A 21,240-nucleotide genomic window follows, 5' to 3' on the forward strand; every position below is an offset into this window, starting at 1 on the left:
GTAAGTCCATTAGCTATACCGATGACTTACGTTACACCACGCTTCCACCATCCTTAATGCAGCACCTTAACTGGGCAGTGGGTCATATTCCTCACTGATAATTATATTCTGTAGATACGATCTTGTATATATGTATATACTGTAGTTGTATGTGTATTTATTGAAGGGCTCGTATTATAGGTGAAACTTTGCTTTATTCCCCATTGCTGGTAAATTCATGTCCTCTCGTTTCTCCAGACGTTTGCACGGGTCCAATGAGTATTGAACGCCTATTTATTTCAATGGGTATTTTGAGCAAGTGAACCAGGGCCCCTTCCCAGTATACCAGGTGATCATGGAGGAAGACCCCACACTGGACATCCCCTCTTAGTGCTGTTTATTTATATGTGACCATGAATAGTCATTACCTGGTTCTAGGTGAGGTGCCAGCACGGCAATGAGCATGGGGTTCTTCATCTGCAATTTTTGTTATATTCATATTAAAAATGGCCGTAGACCCCATTACTGAGTGCTATCGTTTTATTGTCAGCAGTTTTTGTTCTTAATGTGAAATGAATGCCAGTGTGTACAGATAATGCTATAAATGATCTGTCTGCCCTTCATACAAGCTACTATACATCCATTATACTCTAGCACAGGGATGTCACACTCCAGTACATAGGGGACAACATTTGAAAGCTTTGACAAAGTCGAGGGCCAAACTTGATATTTATTAAAAAAAAATGACTACAATTGTGGACGTTTTCCTTATCACCAAATAGAACGATGAACTTTTTGATATGGAAACCGACTTAAAAGGGTTTGTACCATGAACAAAGGACATTTTAATTAAGGAATCTTAGAATAAAATATTGGAATAATATCTTATGTAAGAGCAGTAAAAAGCATATGGCCTAAAAACCTTGAATAATACAGATAATAAAGTAAGACGCAAACAAAGTGCCCCCAAACACAGTATGATACCCCCACAGTGAAATCCTCCACAGTACCCTTCACACTCACAGCATGATACATAGTAACATACATAGTAACATAGTTAGTAAGGCCGAAAAAAGACATTTGTCCATCCAGTTCAGCCTATATTCCATCATAATAAATACCCAGATCTACGTCCTTCTACAGAACCTAATAATTGTATGATACAATATTGTTCTGCTCCAGGAAGACATCCAGGCCTCTCTTGAACCCCTCGACTGAGTTCGCCATCACCACCTCCTCAGGCAAGCAATTCCAGATTCTCACTGCCCTAACAGTAAAGAATCCTCTTCTATGTTGGTGGAAAAACCTTCTCTCCTCCAGACGCAAAGAATGCCCCCTTGTGCCCGTCACCTTCCTTGGTATAAACAGATCCTCAGCGAGATATTTGTATTGTCCCCTTATATACTTATACATGGTTATTAGATCGCCCCTCATTCGTCTTTTTTCTAGACTAAATAATCCTAATTTCGCTAATCTATCTGGGTATTGTAGTTCTCCCATCCCCTTTATTAATTTTGTTGCCCTCCTTTGTACTCTCTCTAGTTCCATTATATCCTTCCTGAGCACCGGTGCCCAAAACTGGACACAGTACTCCATGTGCGGTCTAACTAGGGATTTGTACAGAGGCAGTATAATGCTCTCATCATGTGTATCCAGACCTCTTTTAATGCACCCCATGATCCTGTTTGCCTTGGCAGCTGCTGCCTGGCACTGGCTGCTCCAGGTAAGTTTATCATTAACTAGGATCCCCAAGTCCTTCTCCCTGTCAGATTTACCCAGTGGTTTCCCGTTCAGTGTGTAATGGTGATATTGATTCCCTCTTCCCATGTGTATAACCTTACATTTATCATTGTTAAACCTCATCTGCCACCTTTCAGCCCAAGTTTCCAACTTATCCAGATCCATCTGTAGCAGAATACTATCTTCTCTTGTATTAACTGCTTTACATAGTTTTGTATCATCTGCAAATATCGATATTTTACTGTGTAAACCTTCTACCAGATCATTAATGAATATGTTGAAGAGAACAGGTCCCAATACTGACCCCTGCGGTACCCCACTGGTCACAGCGACCCAGTTAGAGACTATACCATTTATAACCACCCTCTGCTTTCTATCACTAAGCCAGTTACTAACCCATTTACACACATTTTCCCCCAGACCAAGCATTCTCATTTTGTGTACCAACCTCTTGTGCGGCACGGTATCAAACGCTTTGGAAAAATCGAGATATACCACGTCCAATGACTCACCGTGGTCCAGCCTATAGCTTACCTCTTCATAAAAACTGATTAGATTGGTTTGACAGGAGCGATTTCTCATAAACCCATGCTGATATGGAGTTAAACAGTTATTCTCATTGAGATAATCCAGAATAACATCCCTCAGAAACCCTTCAAATATTTTACCAACAATAGAGGTTAGACTTACTGGCCTATAATTTCCAGGTTCACTTTTAGAGCCCTTTTTGAATATTGGCACCACATTTGCTATGCGCCAGTCCTGCGGAACAGACCCTGTCGCTATAGAGTCACTAAAAATAAGAAATAATGGTTTATCTATTACATTACTTAGTTCTCTTAGTACTCGTGGGTGTATGCCATCCGGACCCGGAGATTTATCTATTTTAATCTTATTTAGCCGGTTTCGCACCTCTTCTTGGGTTAGATTGGTGACCCTTAATATAGGGTCTTCATTGTTTCTTGGGATTTCACCTAGCATTTCATTTTCCACCGTGAATACCGTGGAGAAGAAGGTGTTTAATATGTTAGCTTTTTCCTCGTCATCTACAACCATTCTTTCCTCACTATTTTTTAAGGGGCCTACATTTTCAGTTTTTATTCTTTTACTATTGATATAGTTGAAGAACAGTTTGGGATTAGTTTTACTCTCCTTAGCAATGTGCTTCTCTGTTTCCTTTTTGGCAGCTTTAATTAGTTTTTTAGATAAAGTATTTTTCTCCCTATAGTTTTTTAGAGCTTCAATGGTGCCATCCTGCTTTAGTAGTGCAAATGCTTTCTTTTTACTGTTAATTGCCTGTCTTACTTCTTTGTTTAGCCACATTGGGTTTTTCCTATTTCTAGTCCTTTTATTCCCACAAGGTATAAACCGCTTACACTGCCTATTTAGGATGTTCTTAAACATTTCCCATTTATTATCTGTATTCTTATTTCTGAGGATATTGTCCCAGTCTACCAGATTAAGGGCATCTCTAAGCTGTTCAAACTTTGCCTTCCTAAAGTTCAATGTTTTTGTGACTCCCTGACAAGTCCCCCTAGTGAAAGACAGGTGAAACTGTACAATATTGTGGTCGCTATTTCCTAGATGCCCGACCACCTGCAGATTTGTTATTCTGTCAGGTCTATTAGATAGTATTAGGTCTAAAAGTGCTGCTCCTCTGGTTGGATTCTGCACCAATTGTGAAAGATAATTTTTCTTGGTTATTAGCAGAAACCTGTTGCCTTTATGGGTTTCACAGGTTTCTGTTTCCCAGTTAATATCCGGGTAGTTAAAGTCCCCCATAACCAGGACCTCATTATGGGTTGCAGCTTCATCTATCTGCTTTAGAAGTAGACTTTCCATGCTTTCTGTTATATTTGGGGGTTTGTAACAGACCCCAATGAGAATTTTGTTACCATTTTTCCCTCCATGAATTTCAACCCATATGGACTCGACATCCTCATTCCCTTCGCTAATATCCTCCCTTAAAGTGGACTTTAGACAAGACTTTACATAGAGACAAACCCCTCCTCCTCTCCGATTTTTACGATCCTTTCTAAACAGACTGTAACCCTGTAAGTTAACTGCCCAGTCATAGCTTTCATCTAACCATGTCTCGGTTATTCCCACTATGTCAAAGTTACCTGTAGATATTTCTGCTTCTAGTTCTTCCATCTTGTTTGTCAGGCTTCTGGCGTTTGCGAGCATGCAGTTTAGAGGATTTTGTTTTGTTCCAATCTCCTCACTGTGGATTGTTTTAGAAATGTTCTTACCTCCCTTCAGAGTATGTTTTCCTGGATCGTCTTTGTTCGAGTCTAATGTTTTTCTTCCCGTCCCCTCTTCTTCTAGTTTAACGCCCTCCTGATGAGTGTAGCGAGTCTTCTGGCGAATGTGTGTTTCCCAGGTTTGTTGAGGTGTAGTCCGTCTCTGGCGAGGAGTCCATCATACCAATAATTCACACCGTGGTCTAGGAATCCAAATCCTTGTTGTCTGCACCATCGTCTTAGCCAGTTGTTTGCATCAAGGATCCTGTTCCATCTCCTGGTGCCATGCCCGTCTACTGGAAGGATAGAAGAAAAAACTACCTGTGCATCCAGTTCCTTTACTTTCTTCCCCAACTCTTCAAAGTCCTTGCAGATTGTCGGTAGGTCCTTCCTTGCCGTGTCATTGGTGCCAACATGTATCAGAAGAAATGGGTGGACGTCCTTGGAGCTGAAGAGCTTTGGTATCCTATCGGTCACATCCTTGATCATCGCACCTGGAAGGCAGCATACTTCTCTTGCAGTTATGTCCGGTCTGCAGATGGCTGCTTCTGTGCCTCTCAGTAGTGAGTCTCCCACCACCACCACTCTTCGTTGCTTCTTGGCTGTACTTTTTGCTGTCACTTGTTGCTGTGTGCCCTTTTCTTTTTTGCTTGCTGGTATTGCTTCATTCTTAGGTGTGCCATCTTCATCCTCTACAAAGATTTGATATCGGTTCTTCAGTTGTGTGGTTGGTGATTTCTCCATGGTCTTCTTGGTGACCCTACTGTACACTCCCTCACCATCACAGTATGATTCCCCAACTGTAATACCCACACCCGCCCTCTATACAGTATAATGGGCCCCACACAGTCCTCCATACAATATAATGGGCTCCACACAGTCCTCCATACAATATAATGGGCCCCACATAATCCTCCATACAGTATAATGGCCCCACATAGTGCGCCCTACAATATTATGGGCCCCACATAGTGCTCCATATAGTATAATGAGTCCAATATAGTACTACATACAATATAAAACCCCCCACATAGTTAACCATACATTATAATGACCTCATAGTGCTCCATACAGTATCATGGCCCTCATCATGCTCCATACAGTATAATAGGCCCCACATAGTGCTCTATTCAGTATAATAGCATCACACAGTGCTCCATACAATTCAATGGGCCCCACATAGGGCTCCATACAGTGTAATGGGGCCCCATATAGTGCTACCTACAATGTAAAGGCCCCACATTGTGCTCCATACAATGTAATGGCCTCATATAGTGCTCCATACAGTATAATGCACCCCACATAGTGCTCCATACAGTGTAATGGCCCCCACATAATGCTCCATGCAGTGTAATGGCCTCAGACATAGTGCTTCATACAGTATAATGCACCTCCATAATGCTCCATACAGTATAATGGCCTCACACATACAGCTTCATACAGAATAATGCACCTCCATAGTGCTCCATACAGTATAGTGTGCCCCACATACTGCTCCATTCAGTATAATGTGCCCTACAAAGTGCTTCATACAGTATAATGGCCTCACATAGTGCTCCACACAGTACAATAGGCCCCACATTAAAAAATATACTCCCTTCTGCCCGTTCCCCCGCTGCTTCGGTCTCTTCATGGTGTCTTCAGATCCTCTACACATCTCTGTACAGTGGGCACATTATAATAATCATCGCACCCGCTGTGCTGAGACGTCAGACGCAGAGGGGGAATGATGGAAGAGGGAGCGTCAGCTGACATTCCCTCCTCCATCATTGCTTTCAACTGTATCTGCATTTAGGTACTAATATAGCACAAAGTGTGATGCCGGGCCTAATATACTCAGCGGACCTGCTCACCGTCGGGTGCCGAACATACCTTGCGGGTCACATTTGGCCCGTGGGCCAGAGTTGACATATGTGCTCTATCATCTGTCTGTAGTGTCGATTCTGTCTACCGTCTCAGAGTTCTTAGCTTTATCTGGAGGACTGTGCTCTGATATCACATTTACCAACAGGGAGGAGTCATTTAGATCAGTTACAGCTTTCTTTATGGCAGCTGTGAACTCCAAACCTTCTCAAGAGGGTCCTTATACACAGTAGACGATCAGCTGGTCCCACCTAAGACTGCAATTTCTGCTAACTTTAATCTGATGTGAATATGGAGGTCTTAAACGGAATTTGTCATCAGATTTTTTTTTTCAATGTAATCTGAGAGCAACATAATGTAGGGGCAGAGACCCTGATTCCAGTGATGTATCACAGGGCTGCTTGGTGTAGTTTAAATTAAAAAAAAAAAAAAAGCTTTATCAGTAGGAGATTATCACTAGAGGACTATTAAACCTTTTGCCATGTAGTCCTCCGTATTAGTGAGCTCTGTATAACCCCGGCCCTGCCACTGATTGGCAGCTTTCTGCCTATACACAGTGTACACAAAAAGCATCCAATCCGTGGTGGGGGCGGGGTTATACAGGGCTCAGTATTTAGAGCTCTGCTAGATCTGCAGCAGAGAAAACAGGGATTGTATCAAAACTGCAGCAAGCAGCCCAGTAAGTGATACATCGCTGGAATCAGGGTCTCTTCCTCTACTTCAGATGGAGTGGCAAAAACCTGGTGACAGATGTCCTTTAAGAAATGCCCACAGCCCTGCTTTGATATGAACACAAGGTAGCAGTTTGGATATGCTCCTGCACCCTTCATAAGAATGGGGCCAACATCTGGAATTTGCTTCTTCTATGTAAACTTGGACCATTTTGAGGGGAGAACAGAAGCTATTTGCACCGATTTTCTGATATTAAGGGGGATTCCCATGAAAACTAGTGATCCCCAATGTTTCTACTTATAATCAGGTGATTGTCCGGAGATAATCAGTAATTTAAAACTAATGCTACATAATAAATCTCCTGTGATCGCAGTGATCAGCAGTAACCTGGGAGGGAATCCTGCAGCACCACCACCTGGTGGAGTAAAGCATTACACTCTTCCCAGTGAACTCGATCAGCTGTTTCTCTTGCCGGACAGGACCGGTCCTGCAGAGTGAGACCCCAAATCCAAGATTTCTAATAGATCATTTGAGAGGGAGAAAATATTGACTTTTTTTTTATCAATGTCTCTTTCATAGACCGGCCCTTTAAAGAAGTCATATCAATAGACATTTATGTGAAATAAAATAACTTTATTGATATCTGTCCATATAATGTGAATTAGAAAATAAAATGACAGGATTTGTAAAGGAAAACAATATATATAAAAGCTGACGTAATCTCACAATACAATGATTTGGTGATGTCATTACTCCATCCCATGGCGTACAAATCAAGAGTAGCGCTATATCCTTGTTTATTGTGTGGGGTAACACTTGTCATCGTCTACCCCCTGCGAGTGCAGTAGGTGCAGTCGCACCCGAACCCTAAAGCCTTAGGGGGCCCAAAAAGACCCTTTGGCCCATATGAGAAGACAAATACAAGTAAAGACCTGTAGAGATTTTGCAGAACTGCTTCGGTTCCTGTTCGTAAGACATGGCCACGGTCCCGAGTGCTGGAATCAGGATATCCTGGTAAGTGTTCAGATGTTAGAGGGGGCAGAGTGACCCCAGCAGGGGCTCTTATTGGTTTAGTGCTGGAGTACCTGTTTACTCCTATCTTAAATAAAATAAAATGATTAGCGTTTTCAAGATCAGTACTTCACGTCCGTTAATAGATAAAAAAATTCTAATTTACGTGATGTCCAGAGAAAGTTATCCTGATTTAATCCCACTGCACAATTAGTGTTTGTTTTAATGTTTAAAGGAGTTGTCTGATACCTAATACTTTCTAAATATCTATTTTAAAACAATCACTTTGTAATTTACTTTACTTGAAAATTCCCTTTATACTCCAAATCCCTCTATTTTTTACTTTATTTCTGGTCATTGAGTCTTCTGACAATCATCGGGGATTCTCATATCGGGACATCATCAGGGGGCTGGCGCTGCAGTCGCTTCCCTCAGCTTGTTTCCCCACCATTGATTCGAGACATCAGTGGGCTGGCCATGTGGTCACTGCCCACAGCTTCTTTGACCTCCATTGATTAGGGATATCATTAGGGGGGCTGGTGCTGTGGTCACTCCCCACAACTTCTTTCACCACCATTGATTCAGTACATCATCAGGGGGCTGGCGCTAATGTCATTCCCCACTGCTTCTTTGGCCACCAATGATTCGGGACATCAGCAGGGGGCCAGTTCTTCGGTCACTCCCCACATCTTCTTTCACCACCAATCCCATGATGATGTTCCATTTCATGGTGGTGTAAGATGCTGTGGGGAGTGGCAGCAGCACCAGCCCCCTGATGTCCCAAATCAATGATGGTGAAAGAAGCTCTGGCAAGTGAATACAGCGCCAGCTCCCTGATGATGTCCCAAATCAATGATCGTGAAAGAAACTGTGGGGAGGGAACTCGGCACCAGCCCATTGACAATGTCCCTAATCAATGCTGGTGAAAGAAACTGAGGGGAGTGACTGCAGCTCCAGCCCCCTGGTGATGTCCCAAATGGCTGGTATTGAAAAGAGCTGTGGGAGTGACTGCAGCGCCAGCTCTCTGATGATGTCCCAGATCAATGGTGGTGAGAGAAGCTGTGGGAGTGACTGCAGCGCCAGCTCTCTGATGATGTCCCAGATCAATGGTGGCGAGAGAAGCTGTGGGAGTGACTGCAGCGCCAGCCTCCTGTTGATGTCCTGAAGCAATGGTGGTGAAAGCCTGTGAGTGGTGACCATAGCGCTCCCCAACTGAATTCCCAGTACATATTAGGAGACTCAAACAGAATGTAACTGGAATGTAAAAAAAAAATGACAGGGATTCGTGTATAGAGGGAACAGTAGGGAATTGTCAAGTAAATTAGAAAAGTGATTATGCTTTTAAAATATTTAGCAAGTTTTAGGTGTTGGAAAACCCCATGAAGGCTACTGTCCACACACAGCTTATTTCAAGGCTAATTTTTCCACAAATCCACATGTTCTGAGGCAAATTTTATCCTATAAATTTGCAAAGGATGAAACCTTTGATGAAAGTCCAAAGTATTTCCACAATTAATCAAGACAATGTGCAGTATGCGCAGAATTTCTGTTTGTTTAGGATTTTTGTAACTCCATCTACATGTTCTGGGAAACCTACTCTACAGATCCGACGTTTCTACCGACCTGGATTTGAATCTGACAATTTTTAGGCTGAGGCTACACGGGAATTTTGGCAGCAAAAAGGTGCAAGGTAAGTGAAGGTCTCGTGAGCGACGCACAAGGCACCACGACAAGCAAGTCGCAAAAAGTCGGAACCAGTTGGATTGTTTGCACAATGCTTGTCACGATGACGGCACTTCTCGGGCGACCACCATCACTAATGCACAGAATAGACGCCATACGGAAAGATTTTCAGGAGACCATACTTGCCATCTCTCCCGGAATGTCAGGGAGGGTCCATAGACTCTCAGAAGAGTGGGGAAATCTCTGGAGTACAGCAGAAGCCCCCTGGAACCACCCAAAAAGCAGCGCTCAATCAAGCTTATTCATTCCACTGATGCCAAGCCCTGACATTTGGAGGCGCATTCAGGAGATCGGGATCTGGATCAGTCGCAGTGTTCTGGGAAGGGGTGAGAGCGACTATGCAGATAAAAATCTAGCAACCCCATTTCTTGTAAGACGGTTGTAAAAAGTTGCTAAATATGCAGAAAACCCCTCCTGAGAAAAATATAGTGCAAGTGTTTCATTTTAAGTTACTGGTATGGGGTATCATCAAACTCTAGGACCGTAGTACAACCCATGCCTTATGAATTATTCTTATAGAAAATTCTAGAAAAGCTTCGGTATTGTGTAAAAAAAAAAGAATTACATAAATATAGCTATGGATTTTGTTTGCTTTTTTTAACATAGAATTCTCTGAAAGCTTTTCTTGATGAGTTATACAGTAGCTTCTCACACCCACAGACAGGGGGCGCCATTTTTGCTATAGAGGGTAAATGCTATATCTTCTTCGGCATGGCGGACTCTATTCCTTTTTGCATTTGTGAACATAATAACCGGTGACGTAGCCGATGATAAAAATAATCCAGAACAAGGCAAGTCCTGCCACCACCTTCATGGCGATCCCGATCTTCCCGGTGCATAGTAGATTGTTGACTCTGGGGAAACAAATGAACAATTTGCATAAATCTCCCGTCATTATGAGTAAGGCAGCACCATGGCTTCTAGCAATCCTGAAAATAGGGTCTTTTCACCCCGGTTGATCCTACACATTGCCGCTCCATTGATTCCAATTGGAGAGCTGAAGATCAGCTAAGAGCAAAGGTCCCCTATCTCCAAAATTCCCATTAAGAATGAATAGAACAACATTGTGCAAGATCGACCTCCCCTCCATCCAACCGGGGCTTGGGATCGCTGGTAGCCACAGGGGTTGGACTCCTTGTCCACGGTATGGGAGATAACCTTCTGACTTGAGAACACCTCCTTAACGAATGTGGCACCTTACAAGAGCCAGAAATGTTACTCCAGCCGGTGACGAATTTGTTGGGTGGGATTTATCACCTTTCTATTTTGCCCTTTCTCCACCCACTTTTGGAAAACTGTCCAGGACTAGCTTAAAAAAGGCCAAAAGTAGCAAAATGTTTGTTCAATTTTATGTTGCGTAAAAATATATTACCACATTTCAAGTCAGAATTTTGGTGAAGACTCCATTATGAAGTGGACCTTATGTGTTTGAAATACCGTCACTCGGAAGGGATCAGCTTTGAGCAGAGAGGTGTGAATAAACCAGGTGCTGTTCTATGGAGCGTCTTCTACTAGTTTAGCCAACTTTACACGGTCTCAAAATGAGATCTGCCCCATTATCTTTCACATATTCAGAAATGCACTTTCCGAGACATGTTTGCAGCAGGGTTACTTGGGGCTGTCCTGAGTGTTCTCACCTCCTCCATGTAGATACTTCTATGTTAGTCGTGTTTACACTGACTTCATCTTGGTTTCTGTCGTTCCATCGACTGTACTGGACGCCAGGGGTCTCCTGTGACTGCATCCTCTGACCGCCGACCTGCAGCTGAAATACAAGCGCCACAAATAAGAAATCTAGAAACTGGATTGTGACTAATTCTTTGCCTCTTGCAAACTATTTTTGCAAAAACCCAAAAATGTGACCGCATTTGTTTGATTGTCAATTTGTTGATTTAAAGAGACATTTGTGTCTTTAGAGACATTTTGCCCTTTTATAGAGCTAATGAGACTGATGGTGGAACTTATCCCCATTTTATCTCCATTTTAAAATGGAGCTGCAGATGGGATATCTGGCCGCAGCTCCATTCATCCTCTTTGGGGGCTTCCAGAAAAAGCCAAGTGCAGCCCTGTAGGGAATGAATGGATCAGTAGTCGAGCTGTACATGCCTCTTCATACTAATGGGGATAAAAGTTCACATTCTGCAGAGCAGTGCAGGTCCCAGCAGTCGGACCCCCACCAATCAATAACTTATGACTTATCCTTTGTTATGTTCTCATGTTCAGTATTTTGCATCAGTATTTGTAAGGCAAAACCAGGAGAGGAACAAACAGAGGAAAAGAATCATGGAAACACGTCCGCACATCTGTATTTATCACCTACTCCTGCTTTTGGCTTACAAATACTGGTGTAAAATACTGGAAGCCTGTGATAGCATTCTGCGGTGTTGCTATCAGTATGTCAAGAGTGGGAGAAGAGGGTTGCATTGACAATCCAACACAATGGGCAGCACTTTGAACACATTTATAAGTGGTCATAAACTTGGAAATAACTCATGAAAGAAAAAAAGTTACATTAAAACCAAGCACACCATTTTTTTCTTGTGAAATTCTCAATAAGTTTGATGTGTCACATGACTCTCTTCCAATTGAAAAAAATAAAGTTGGATCCAAAATGGCCGACTTAAAAATGGCCGCCATGGTCACCACCCATCTTGAAAAGTTTTCCCCCTCCCATATACTAATGTGCCATGAACAGGAACTTGATATCGCCAACCATTCCCATTTTATTTAGGTGTATCCATACAAATGGTCCACTCTAGTGTACAGGTAATATAGTGACCACCAGTGACATTATACCACCAGTGACATTTTACACAGGAGCTCTGTATATTGTATACAGGGCAGTGTACAGGTAATACTCTGACTTACCAGTGACGTCTGTAGTTAAAGTTATTCATCTTCGCTTTTCTTCTTCATCCTGTGTAGACCGCCATCACTTCTTCCAGCCAGGACTCGTCTCTGCAGAAAATGAGACATAGTGATCAATAGCTAATTGCTTCTAGAGCACATTCCCCACTTTGTCCCTGACTTCTACACTATGCCAGATGAAGAAAAAAAAGCGATATAGTGCCGTCCTGCACAGTAACTGGACCCCCTTTTGTTCCCCTTCCCATGGAAGACAGTATCCTCAAAAGTAAATCAAATTACAGCAGTAATAATGTCCCCTGATTGGCCCCAACAATAATTATGTCCCCATTTGTCACCATAAGCCAATAATGTATGTTCCTCATTTTGACCCCATATAGGAATAATTTCCCCTTCATGGGCCCCTTTAATAATATTCTCTATCCTGTGGCCCTTCCAGTAATAATGTCCCCAGCCTGGCCCCTTCCAGTAATAATCTCCCCATCCTGGGCCCCTATGTCCACCTCCCTGCCCAATCACAAAGGGGGAAAAAATTCTTCTCACCTTCCTCTGCTCCCCTGGTGTCCTTTTGTAGATTCATATTCGGTGCGGTCATTAAAATGGCCAGTGACTGCAGCTATGACCGAGTGCCTTGCGCAGGCGTGTACTACGGAGGACATAGAATGAACTTCAATCCAATATTGCGGCCAGCATGCAGCCAGCGGGTAAGGAAAGGGTGAATCAAACACCCGAAAACTCCGCCCATATGACCGAAAACCGGTCCCGCCAAATTCAGGTGACAGGTTCCGTTTAAGAACCAGCCCGGTACCGAGTATCCCCTACGGCCCTGGTGGGTGCTCCATGAGCCCTTACTGTGACTCTCTAACTCCACTTTTCTTCTAAATTACCATCAGTGACCACAGGACTAAAAAAGTAAAAAAAAGTTTTGCACAAATAAGGAATGTTCTACTAGAAATAGCAATAACTTTGGAATTTTATCCTCTTCTCACAAAACGGTGTAACTGTACGTTCAGATTACAAGTGATTGCCAGCAATCGGAGGAACAATTACATCTCAGGGATTGCACGGGCTCAGAAGTTGTGCCTGTGCCATCCACAGCAGAAGCAGTTTGTTGGACACAGCTGAGCTCCTACTTCGTGTAGGGATCAAACATAGCACTGATCCCAGCACCCCTCCGATGCCACCCACAATATTGACCGTGAACATGTGAACAGTTAGCTAAACGGATATCTCCCCTTTCCTCAGTCCATAAACAGTGCGATCACGGTGCCGATGGATTGCTCTGGCAATTCGAGTCCTAACAGTGGCCTCTTTTTTCTCGGTAAAGCTAAGTCTTCCAGATCCCACCAGACGATATTATCATTCCATATGGGAAAGAACATAAAAAAATCAGAGACACTATATTCTATACTGAAAAGCAAAATGCATTTCAAAATCGTATCATTAAAACGACAGATAATCATGCAAAGAATAATGCCTGATAAAGCTCTGCAGACAGAAAAAAATAAATTTAGGCATTCTACAACATGATAATCAAAAAAGAACATTAAAATAAACCTTATTATGCTGCTGATGGAAAATTGTGAAACGTATGGCTTTCAAAATATGGTCAACTAAAAATAAATGATTGTATAAATTGTGTTAAAAAAAAGGTAGGTATTGCTATACTGGTGTTGACCTGAAGAATAAAGTTAACACTTTATTTGTGCTGCAGGACAAATAATTTAAAATTTAAGGTGCAAAAACACAGGCAAGAATTTCAGAGTTAATAAATGTTTTTTAATAAGTTATATCTACCCCAAAATAAAGTCACTGGCAAACACAACTCATGCATTCTCCACAAAAGTCCTCACATAACAATGTCCGTAAAAAAATTGACAGTTTGGACCAGCTTTGCAATTGTCCCGATCCATCAGTCTTAAGGAGCACACCATTCCCTTTACACAGAATTCAAAGGCAGAGGATGGGCAAGCTCCTGAAGATTACACCTGAGGCAGGGCGTGCTCCTGAAGATTACACCTGAGGCAGGGTGTGCTCCTGAAGATTACACCTGAGGCAGGGTGAGCTCCTTAAGATTACACCTGAGGCAGGGCGAGCTCCTGAAGATTACACCTGAGGCAGCGTGAGCTCCTGAAGATTACACCTGAGGCAGGGCAAGCTCCTGAACATTACACCTGAGGTAGGGTGAGCTCTTGATCATTACACCTGAGGCAGGGTGAGCTCCTGAAGATTACACCTGAGGCAGGGTGAGCTACTAGAGATTACACCTGAGGCAGGAAGAGCTCCTGGAGATTACATCTGAGGCAGGGCGAGCTCCTGGACATTACACCTGACGCAGTGCAAGCTCTTGAAGATTACACCTGAAACAGGACGAACTCCTGAAGATTACACCTGAGGCAGGGTAAGCTCCTGAACATTACACCTGAGGCAGGGTTAGCTCCTGAAGATTACTCTTGAGGCAGGGTGAACTCCTGAAGATTACACATGAGGCAGGACGAGCTCCCAAAGATTACACCTGAGGCAATGTGAGCTCCTGAAGATTACACTTGAGGCAGGACGAGCTCCTGAAGATTACACCTGAGGCAGGGTAAGCTCCTGGACATTATACCAGAGGCAGGGTGAATTCCTGAAGATTATTCAGCGCCCCAGGGTCCTGGTCGTTGCAGTAATATCGTTCTCCTCTAAGGGGGGAGTGATGTTTCGTTTGGAGGCTAAGAAGGACAACTGAATCCAGGTATCACAAACATGCAACACATTTCGCACTCCAGGCCACCAGGGGAGCTATGCTCCTATTTATTAGGGCACTCCTCACACTTAGATAAAACTGGTTACCTGGGGAGGAAGTTAGTGAGTTGCTGGCTGAGCTTTGCTCAGATAGTTGGTCCCAGACAGGGGTGGGATCCTGTAGAGGCCGAGACAGAAGGACACGGAGCTGTGCCTGCCCTAAGTGCGGCAGCTTCTAGAAAGAGACACTGAAGGAGAACTGTATTGTAGACTGAAGGGTGAAGAAGTTGTAGCAAAGAAGTGGATATCAGAGGAGTTCTGCCCTACACAGGCTGCCTCCTTCTGAGGTGCAGGATCCCGGTAGCTGGAACACCGAGGGAGCAACGATCCTTTATGCCTTGCTCCAGAGACTGGCAGGACAGCTAATTTCATGTTACCTGTCCGCCCCTATACCCAGGAGGCAAGGTGGCACCGCTTAGAGGCTGGGGCATGATAGAGTCCCTGTAAAACGCCTCAAGCCACCAGTCATACGGGTTTGTCCTATCCATCAGGGGGACAGAGGGAGACATAACATCTGTAACATCTTCAACAGTTGTGAGGACCTTATGAGATGCTTAGCAGTAAGGTACTACAACACCACGGCGCTAGAGGAAGGCTACTGATTTCTACCTGGACAAGGGGACTCTAGATTTGCCTCCAAACCGGCCGGACTCTGCCTGCCCTGTGATCTGGTGCTCTGGACTGTGGATGCTGAAGCCTTCAGTAAAGGTAAAGAGACTGCAACCTTGTGTCCTCGTTCTTTACTGCGCCTCTCACCATCCACCATCTACACACCGGGAGCCCTGGGGATATACTTCACCTGTGGGAAGTTATACCATTTAGCTGCCATAATATCACCCCAGAGGACCCCTTAAAGCAGCGTCAGTCCCCACTGACCGAATACCACAGATGGTATCACGAACATAAACTTTATTCAATTTCCCCTTTTTACATGGGCGCCCAGGGCCACGGACCGGGTCACCACCGTGACATCCCCTGTGAACACCGGACCTGGTGCCGGGCACCCCACGGCCCTGGCGGGCGACGCACAACTATATCTGGATATCACAGCAGCGTGGATATCACCCACACATATTTATAACAAAGTCATTGGGTCATGGTATGATCTATGACGTGGACGTCAGAAAAGGAACTTAGTGATTGGGTCATTAGTTTGGCCTAGGAAGATGCTGTTGCAGGGGTCTGCCTTGGTCACAGTGGGTCGTTGAGTGTGTAGGGAGATAAGAGCCATCAGCCTACCTTTGCTGGAGGCCGATCTCAGCCTTCACTATCTCCTTTTTCTATAGTGCTGTGGTTAAATTGTTTCTGCTTGGCCTTTTTGTTAGAAGGTGGGGAAGGCTCTGTTAATGTAAGCCTTTAGCTAAGCCATGACCAGTTATCGCCACTGTTAATAACTGTCCATGATATATATTTATAATATACTGTATATTACATTAGAATAGAGTGTTTGGTGTGCACCATGTAATCTCATGATCGGCCATCTCAAGTGTAGGGAAGCCTTCTTTCTTTTCCACTATAGATGACGGGAGAAAGATGAATCAGACAGCTGGATGTCCACATGTCCTACCCTTCTGTTCACTGTAGAGGCTCACTATCCTTTCCCCATTTAGAAGACACACTCAGCCAAAGAGAGTGTGCATGTGTACTCAGGGTTGTCGGGCCGGAAATATCGGCTGATTAGTAGTTAAGACAACAGCTAGCCATGTAATGTTGATGACCAGCCTCCATGTCGTTATTGACCTTATGCACTAGGCACATTCATGGTCAACAGAAAAGGACCTTCTCCAAACTGCTCCCACAAAGCTACAATTGTCTGAAATGTCTTGTGCTGAAGAAATAACACCTTCATGCCTAATCCACCAAACTATACACAATGCAGTCAGGCGGGTAACGTTCTCCTGACATTCACCAAACCCAAAATGATCCATCAGACACCTGATAGAGAAGTGTGATCCGTCACTGTACAGAACACGTCTCCACCAGAGTCCAGGGTTCTACACCACTCCACCCAACACTTGGCATTGTGCTTGGTGAGAAGTCACTAAGTCATGAAGCTCACAACCGGGGCACAGTGTTTAATACCAGAAAAGTTCTGGACTCTGCAGCTATGGAGTCAGCAGAACGTTGGAGACTTTTCTGCACCCTACTCCTCAGCACTTGGTCCCCTGGTCTGTAATATTGCTGCAACGTGTGAACACAGCCTGAACGAAAAACCTGAATTCAGTGATCAAGAGGTGTGAAACTTTTTCCCACATAGCCTATGTTTCATTTGCCTGGTTTCCTCTCCCGTCAGACACCTCCCTATTGTTTTAGCCTCCATCCATGATATCCTGTATGGTTGGCATTTCTCCCACACTATACAAACAATAAAATCAAAACATAGGTGACAGCAAAGTGAAAGTTGTGATCAATAGATGATTTGGTAGATTATTATGACTGGTGCAGACTTCAAAGATTTACTGGAAACCATAATACATTTCCTCAACTCTGGGAACAAAATAAAGGGAAAAAAACAATAAACAGAGGAGGAAACCTTCATTGGCTTCAGAGACCAAAAAAAGACCCCCCCACAAAAAACTCAGTTCATCAGTTTATCTCCATTTGTGTCCACCTCAAATTAGTGTTTCCCCACCTGTGACTCTTCAGCTATTGCAAGGGCACGATGGGAGATGGAGTTTTGCATCAGCTGAAGAGCCACAGGTTGGAGGAACACTAGTCTAAACTGTTCATTATGGGAGATTCAGCTAGAAGCGACAAGTTTTTCAAGTTTTTTTTGCTGTTTTTTTGCGTGGGTGGGGGGCTAGTCTTTGGAAGATTTTCCTTTTCCTGAAACATTTTGAGCAGCCTTTTCATTGGACAGCACCTATTCTGAAGCACATGCCATCAGAATCTGCATCGAAGAAGTGACAATCACTTTTTATGACTTGTACTTTTTTCCATGGGGAGTTTTTATCAAAACTTCTTTGGGAAAAACATTTCAAAAAGATCCTAATAAGAACAGCAAAGTGGCTTTCCTATAGAAATTAATAGGAAGTGTTTTACATGCGGTTTCTAAGCCGTATTTAAAGAGGATTTAGGAGAGGAAATGCTAAAACAAAACTTCCATGTGTGAACGTGATGTTAGGGTTTTCCTACAACAGACATTTATCCACAAACTTAAATCTCTGAGAGGTGGGTGCCGTACCCCTATCATGATATTAGGTGGTGGTGCTCTTTCCATTAATGTCTCAGAGTTTTGGGCACAGCCAACTTTCTCTCCATTTGATGTCCTCCTGCAATTGGTCTTAAACTGATGCTGTCATGTTGGATATAGTCTCTGATCTGCAGGCAGGAGGTTACAGAGCAGGAGGAGCTGATCAGATCAATAAACTTGTTTGTAAGATAATATTTAGTAAAACCTACAATTTCTTAATTTAAATCCCTGGTGTTTGCATATGAGTCCAGTGGGTGGTGCTATTTAGTGATTGACAGTCTTCATTTTATGACTGCGCCTGCATAGATACCTGTCAATCACTAGTAGGACCGCCCACTGGACTCCTACATACAAACACCAGGGATTTCTATGAATATAACACAAGTTATACTGAAACTTTCGGTCAGGACTCTGTTGTTGGGTGTCCCGAGAGTAGGGTCTCCTTGCCTGTCTGTAAAGCTAGGGGGGTGCCCTAGTTCGCCCTGTTCCTATTCTGATGGTGAAGACACCGGGGCCATGTACCTTGCCTTAGCTCCCAAATCCGCTCTGAGTCTGTACCCTTTCCCCACCCAGGGAAAAAGGGAGTAGTAGTAATACACCAACCAGACAAGGTAACATGAACAGGGATAACGAAAAATACCAAACTTACAAATATACACTCACATATATCAGAGGAATACATCGGTGAGTGGAGGATGAGTTTTAACCAAAGTAGGAGAAGAAAGGGAATTATCACACACTCAAAACCTAGCAACAGTCACAGATAAATCCACCAAAAGCCTTCTCTAATAATAATCAACAACAACCTCCAGCCATGCAGCACAAGCTAGTTCTGACAGTGAATGCTAGCCAGGGCCCAGATTATATAGAAGATGGGAGTGGCTAACAGTGAACAGCTGAGTCTTAATGCAGGAAAGCTTCAAGGAGCTCTCAACTGAGCAGATTAACCCATAAACTGCTAAAATTTGCACCATTTAATATAAAGGTAAAGTGCTTCAAACCAGTGCAAGAGTAGGAGAAATCAGACGCTGCAGTCTTCTGGCTCCTCTCTGTCGCAGTAAACCTGTGACACTTTTCCAACAAACCTCTATATCATTCCGCTCAGCTTCTCCTTCTTTGTTCCGTGCTGTCCACAGATCAGACTGCATGTACAATGTGACAGGTTCCCTTTAACTTTCAGAACAAGGAATATGGGACCTCCAACTATCAGACATTACTGGGATATCCCGTAGATTGGAAGTCTACAACATACGTCCCATTTGGTTGGAGCATGGTCACTTTCGTTTCGACGCATCCCAGTGTTACCCCCCACGTCTTCCACACGTGTCGTCCTCAGTTGACCATCCTACTTTGTATTTGTAGGTTCACCAAGTCCTGCAGTTCCTCTCTTGGCTCCAGGCGCCATCCTTTACATCTATATATACCATATGTACTCACTTTCTACAGTCAGCTTACGAAACTTTGCTAAACTCCCCACCCCCCATTACATAGAAGTTGTCGAGCTCCTTGACCGTTAGAGCGAGACGTCTTTCTGGAGCAGATGACTTTCCTTCACATCTCATACCCTAGTAGAGACACGTACACAACATATACTAACTCACCACCCTGGGCCTTGTCGTCCGATAACTGTATCTCCCGGCAGGAAAGGCGAGGATTGTGCCACTTCTGTAATTTGGGTCAAAAGCAAAGGGCTGCAATGCATATGACAGACTCCATGCACCGCTCAGCTGACTACAGCTAGTTCCTTTCTGGAAGGAATCCAAATTCAAAAAGACAGGGGAAAAAAAAGAGACTTCAGCCTTTAAGCCAATAGTAAACCTGAGAGCGGCAGTGGAGGAGTTGTGTAAGAATGGGAAGATATTCGGAGGAGGGGGGAGATGAATATGTGGCTCGGGAGGAGGGAGGGAGAAAAGTTTCCCGAGTTACTAAGCTGTGTATGGAAGTATTATATAGTGTACGCTATTTATATAGTGCCAACATATTCCACAGCGACTTACTTTCTGCGTAATAAGAAAAAAGGCTGTGATACAGAAAGTAGAAGTGCTTGTGGACAGGCCACATGTAACTATGAGGGGTTGTAGTTGTAGGAAACGCCATTGAAAATCAGGATATAAAGGTGAGTTTGAGTGAGGTGTATTCTAGAGGACAGGTGCAGCACGGGAGAAGATTTGGGTCGAAACAAAAAACTCATATAGGTAAGTCTACGCAAAAGTAAAAATAAAAAGTCACTTTTATTCTGTAATTAAAACTTTTTTTTTTAAGTAATAAAGTTGCAAAAGTAAACCAAAACTTTTTACTTTGTCTTGATTCTTTATTCTTTTCGTTTTTTTGGTCTTCTAAATCAGTAACATGCAGAGTCACAACGACTAATGACTTTAATTGCAGTGCCTTCCAAAAACCTCGAATGCACGGGCGGACCAACCATACAGAGGTCCGGCACACAACATGGTCACTGTTCTTTACTAGATCACGTAGAAGGGGCTCCACGGGTACGGGGGCGATCCGGGGTGCTTGGCCCTAGCTGAACCGAATTGTAGGGGATTGTTTATTTCATGTGTGACTGAGCAGAGGAGTGAGCTTTGGGGTCAACAAAGGGACTCACTGCAGGGACCTTCAGTTTAATTTCATAAATGAATAGTGCACATGAAAATAAGCTACTTTGTAATATCTCTTATAAGCAAAATCCACTGAACTGATCATTCCCTCTCAATTCAAGGGTAAAATCTGTATTCAGTGAAGACAGATTTTCACATTATTGAGATAGGAGATGACGGAGTTGGTGCTTATAAAATTCTATAAAGGAGGAGGGTGAAGCAATAGGCAGACACAGACATTCTGGGGAGGAGCTAGAGGCAGACAGACATTCTAGGGAGGAGCTAGAAGCAGACACAGACATTCTAGGGAGGAGCTAGAGGCAGACAGACATTCTAGGGAGGAGCTAGAAGCAGACACAGACATTCTAGGGAGGAGCTAGAGACAGACACAGACATTCTAGGGAGGAGCTAGAGGCAGACACAGACATTCTAGGGAGGAGCTAGAGGCAGACACAGACATTCTAGGGAGGAGCTAGAGGCAGATACAGATATTCTAGAGAGGAGCTAGAGGCAGAGACAGGCATTCTAGGGAGGAGCTAGAGGCAGACACAGA

General features: G+C 43.6%; 1 protein-coding gene across 2 annotated transcripts; it reads right to left on the reverse strand.

Annotated features, from left to right (window-relative positions):
- Window positions 1-7,109: 7,109 nt before the first annotated feature.
- On the reverse strand, window positions 7,110-19,829 carry SMIM1 (small integral membrane protein 1 (Vel blood group)). Of its 2 annotated transcripts, XM_069742070.1 has the most exons (4): window positions 19,695-19,823; window positions 12,120-12,209; window positions 10,889-11,016; window positions 9,828-10,105 (listed from the first exon to the last, which is right to left on the reverse strand). In XM_069742070.1, exons 3-4 carry the CDS (start codon window positions 10,993-10,995, stop codon window positions 9,973-9,975), a joined length of 240 nt encoding a protein of 79 aa, XP_069598171.1. In that variant the 5' UTR covers window positions 10,996-11,016; window positions 12,120-12,209; window positions 19,695-19,823; the 3' UTR covers window positions 9,828-9,972. The 2 variants fall into 2 exon arrangements, with proteins under 2 accessions (XP_069598170.1, XP_069598171.1); XM_069742069.1 differs by lacking the exon at window positions 12,120-12,209 and having other exon boundaries at window positions 7,110-10,105; window positions 19,695-19,829.
- Between the last annotated feature and the right edge of the window lie 1,411 nt (window positions 19,830-21,240).

The sequence above is a fragment of the Ranitomeya imitator genome, chromosome 10 (genome assembly GCF_032444005.1).
Source record: "Ranitomeya imitator isolate aRanImi1 chromosome 10, aRanImi1.pri, whole genome shotgun sequence".
NCBI lineage: Eukaryota > Metazoa > Chordata > Amphibia > Anura > Dendrobatidae > Ranitomeya > Ranitomeya imitator.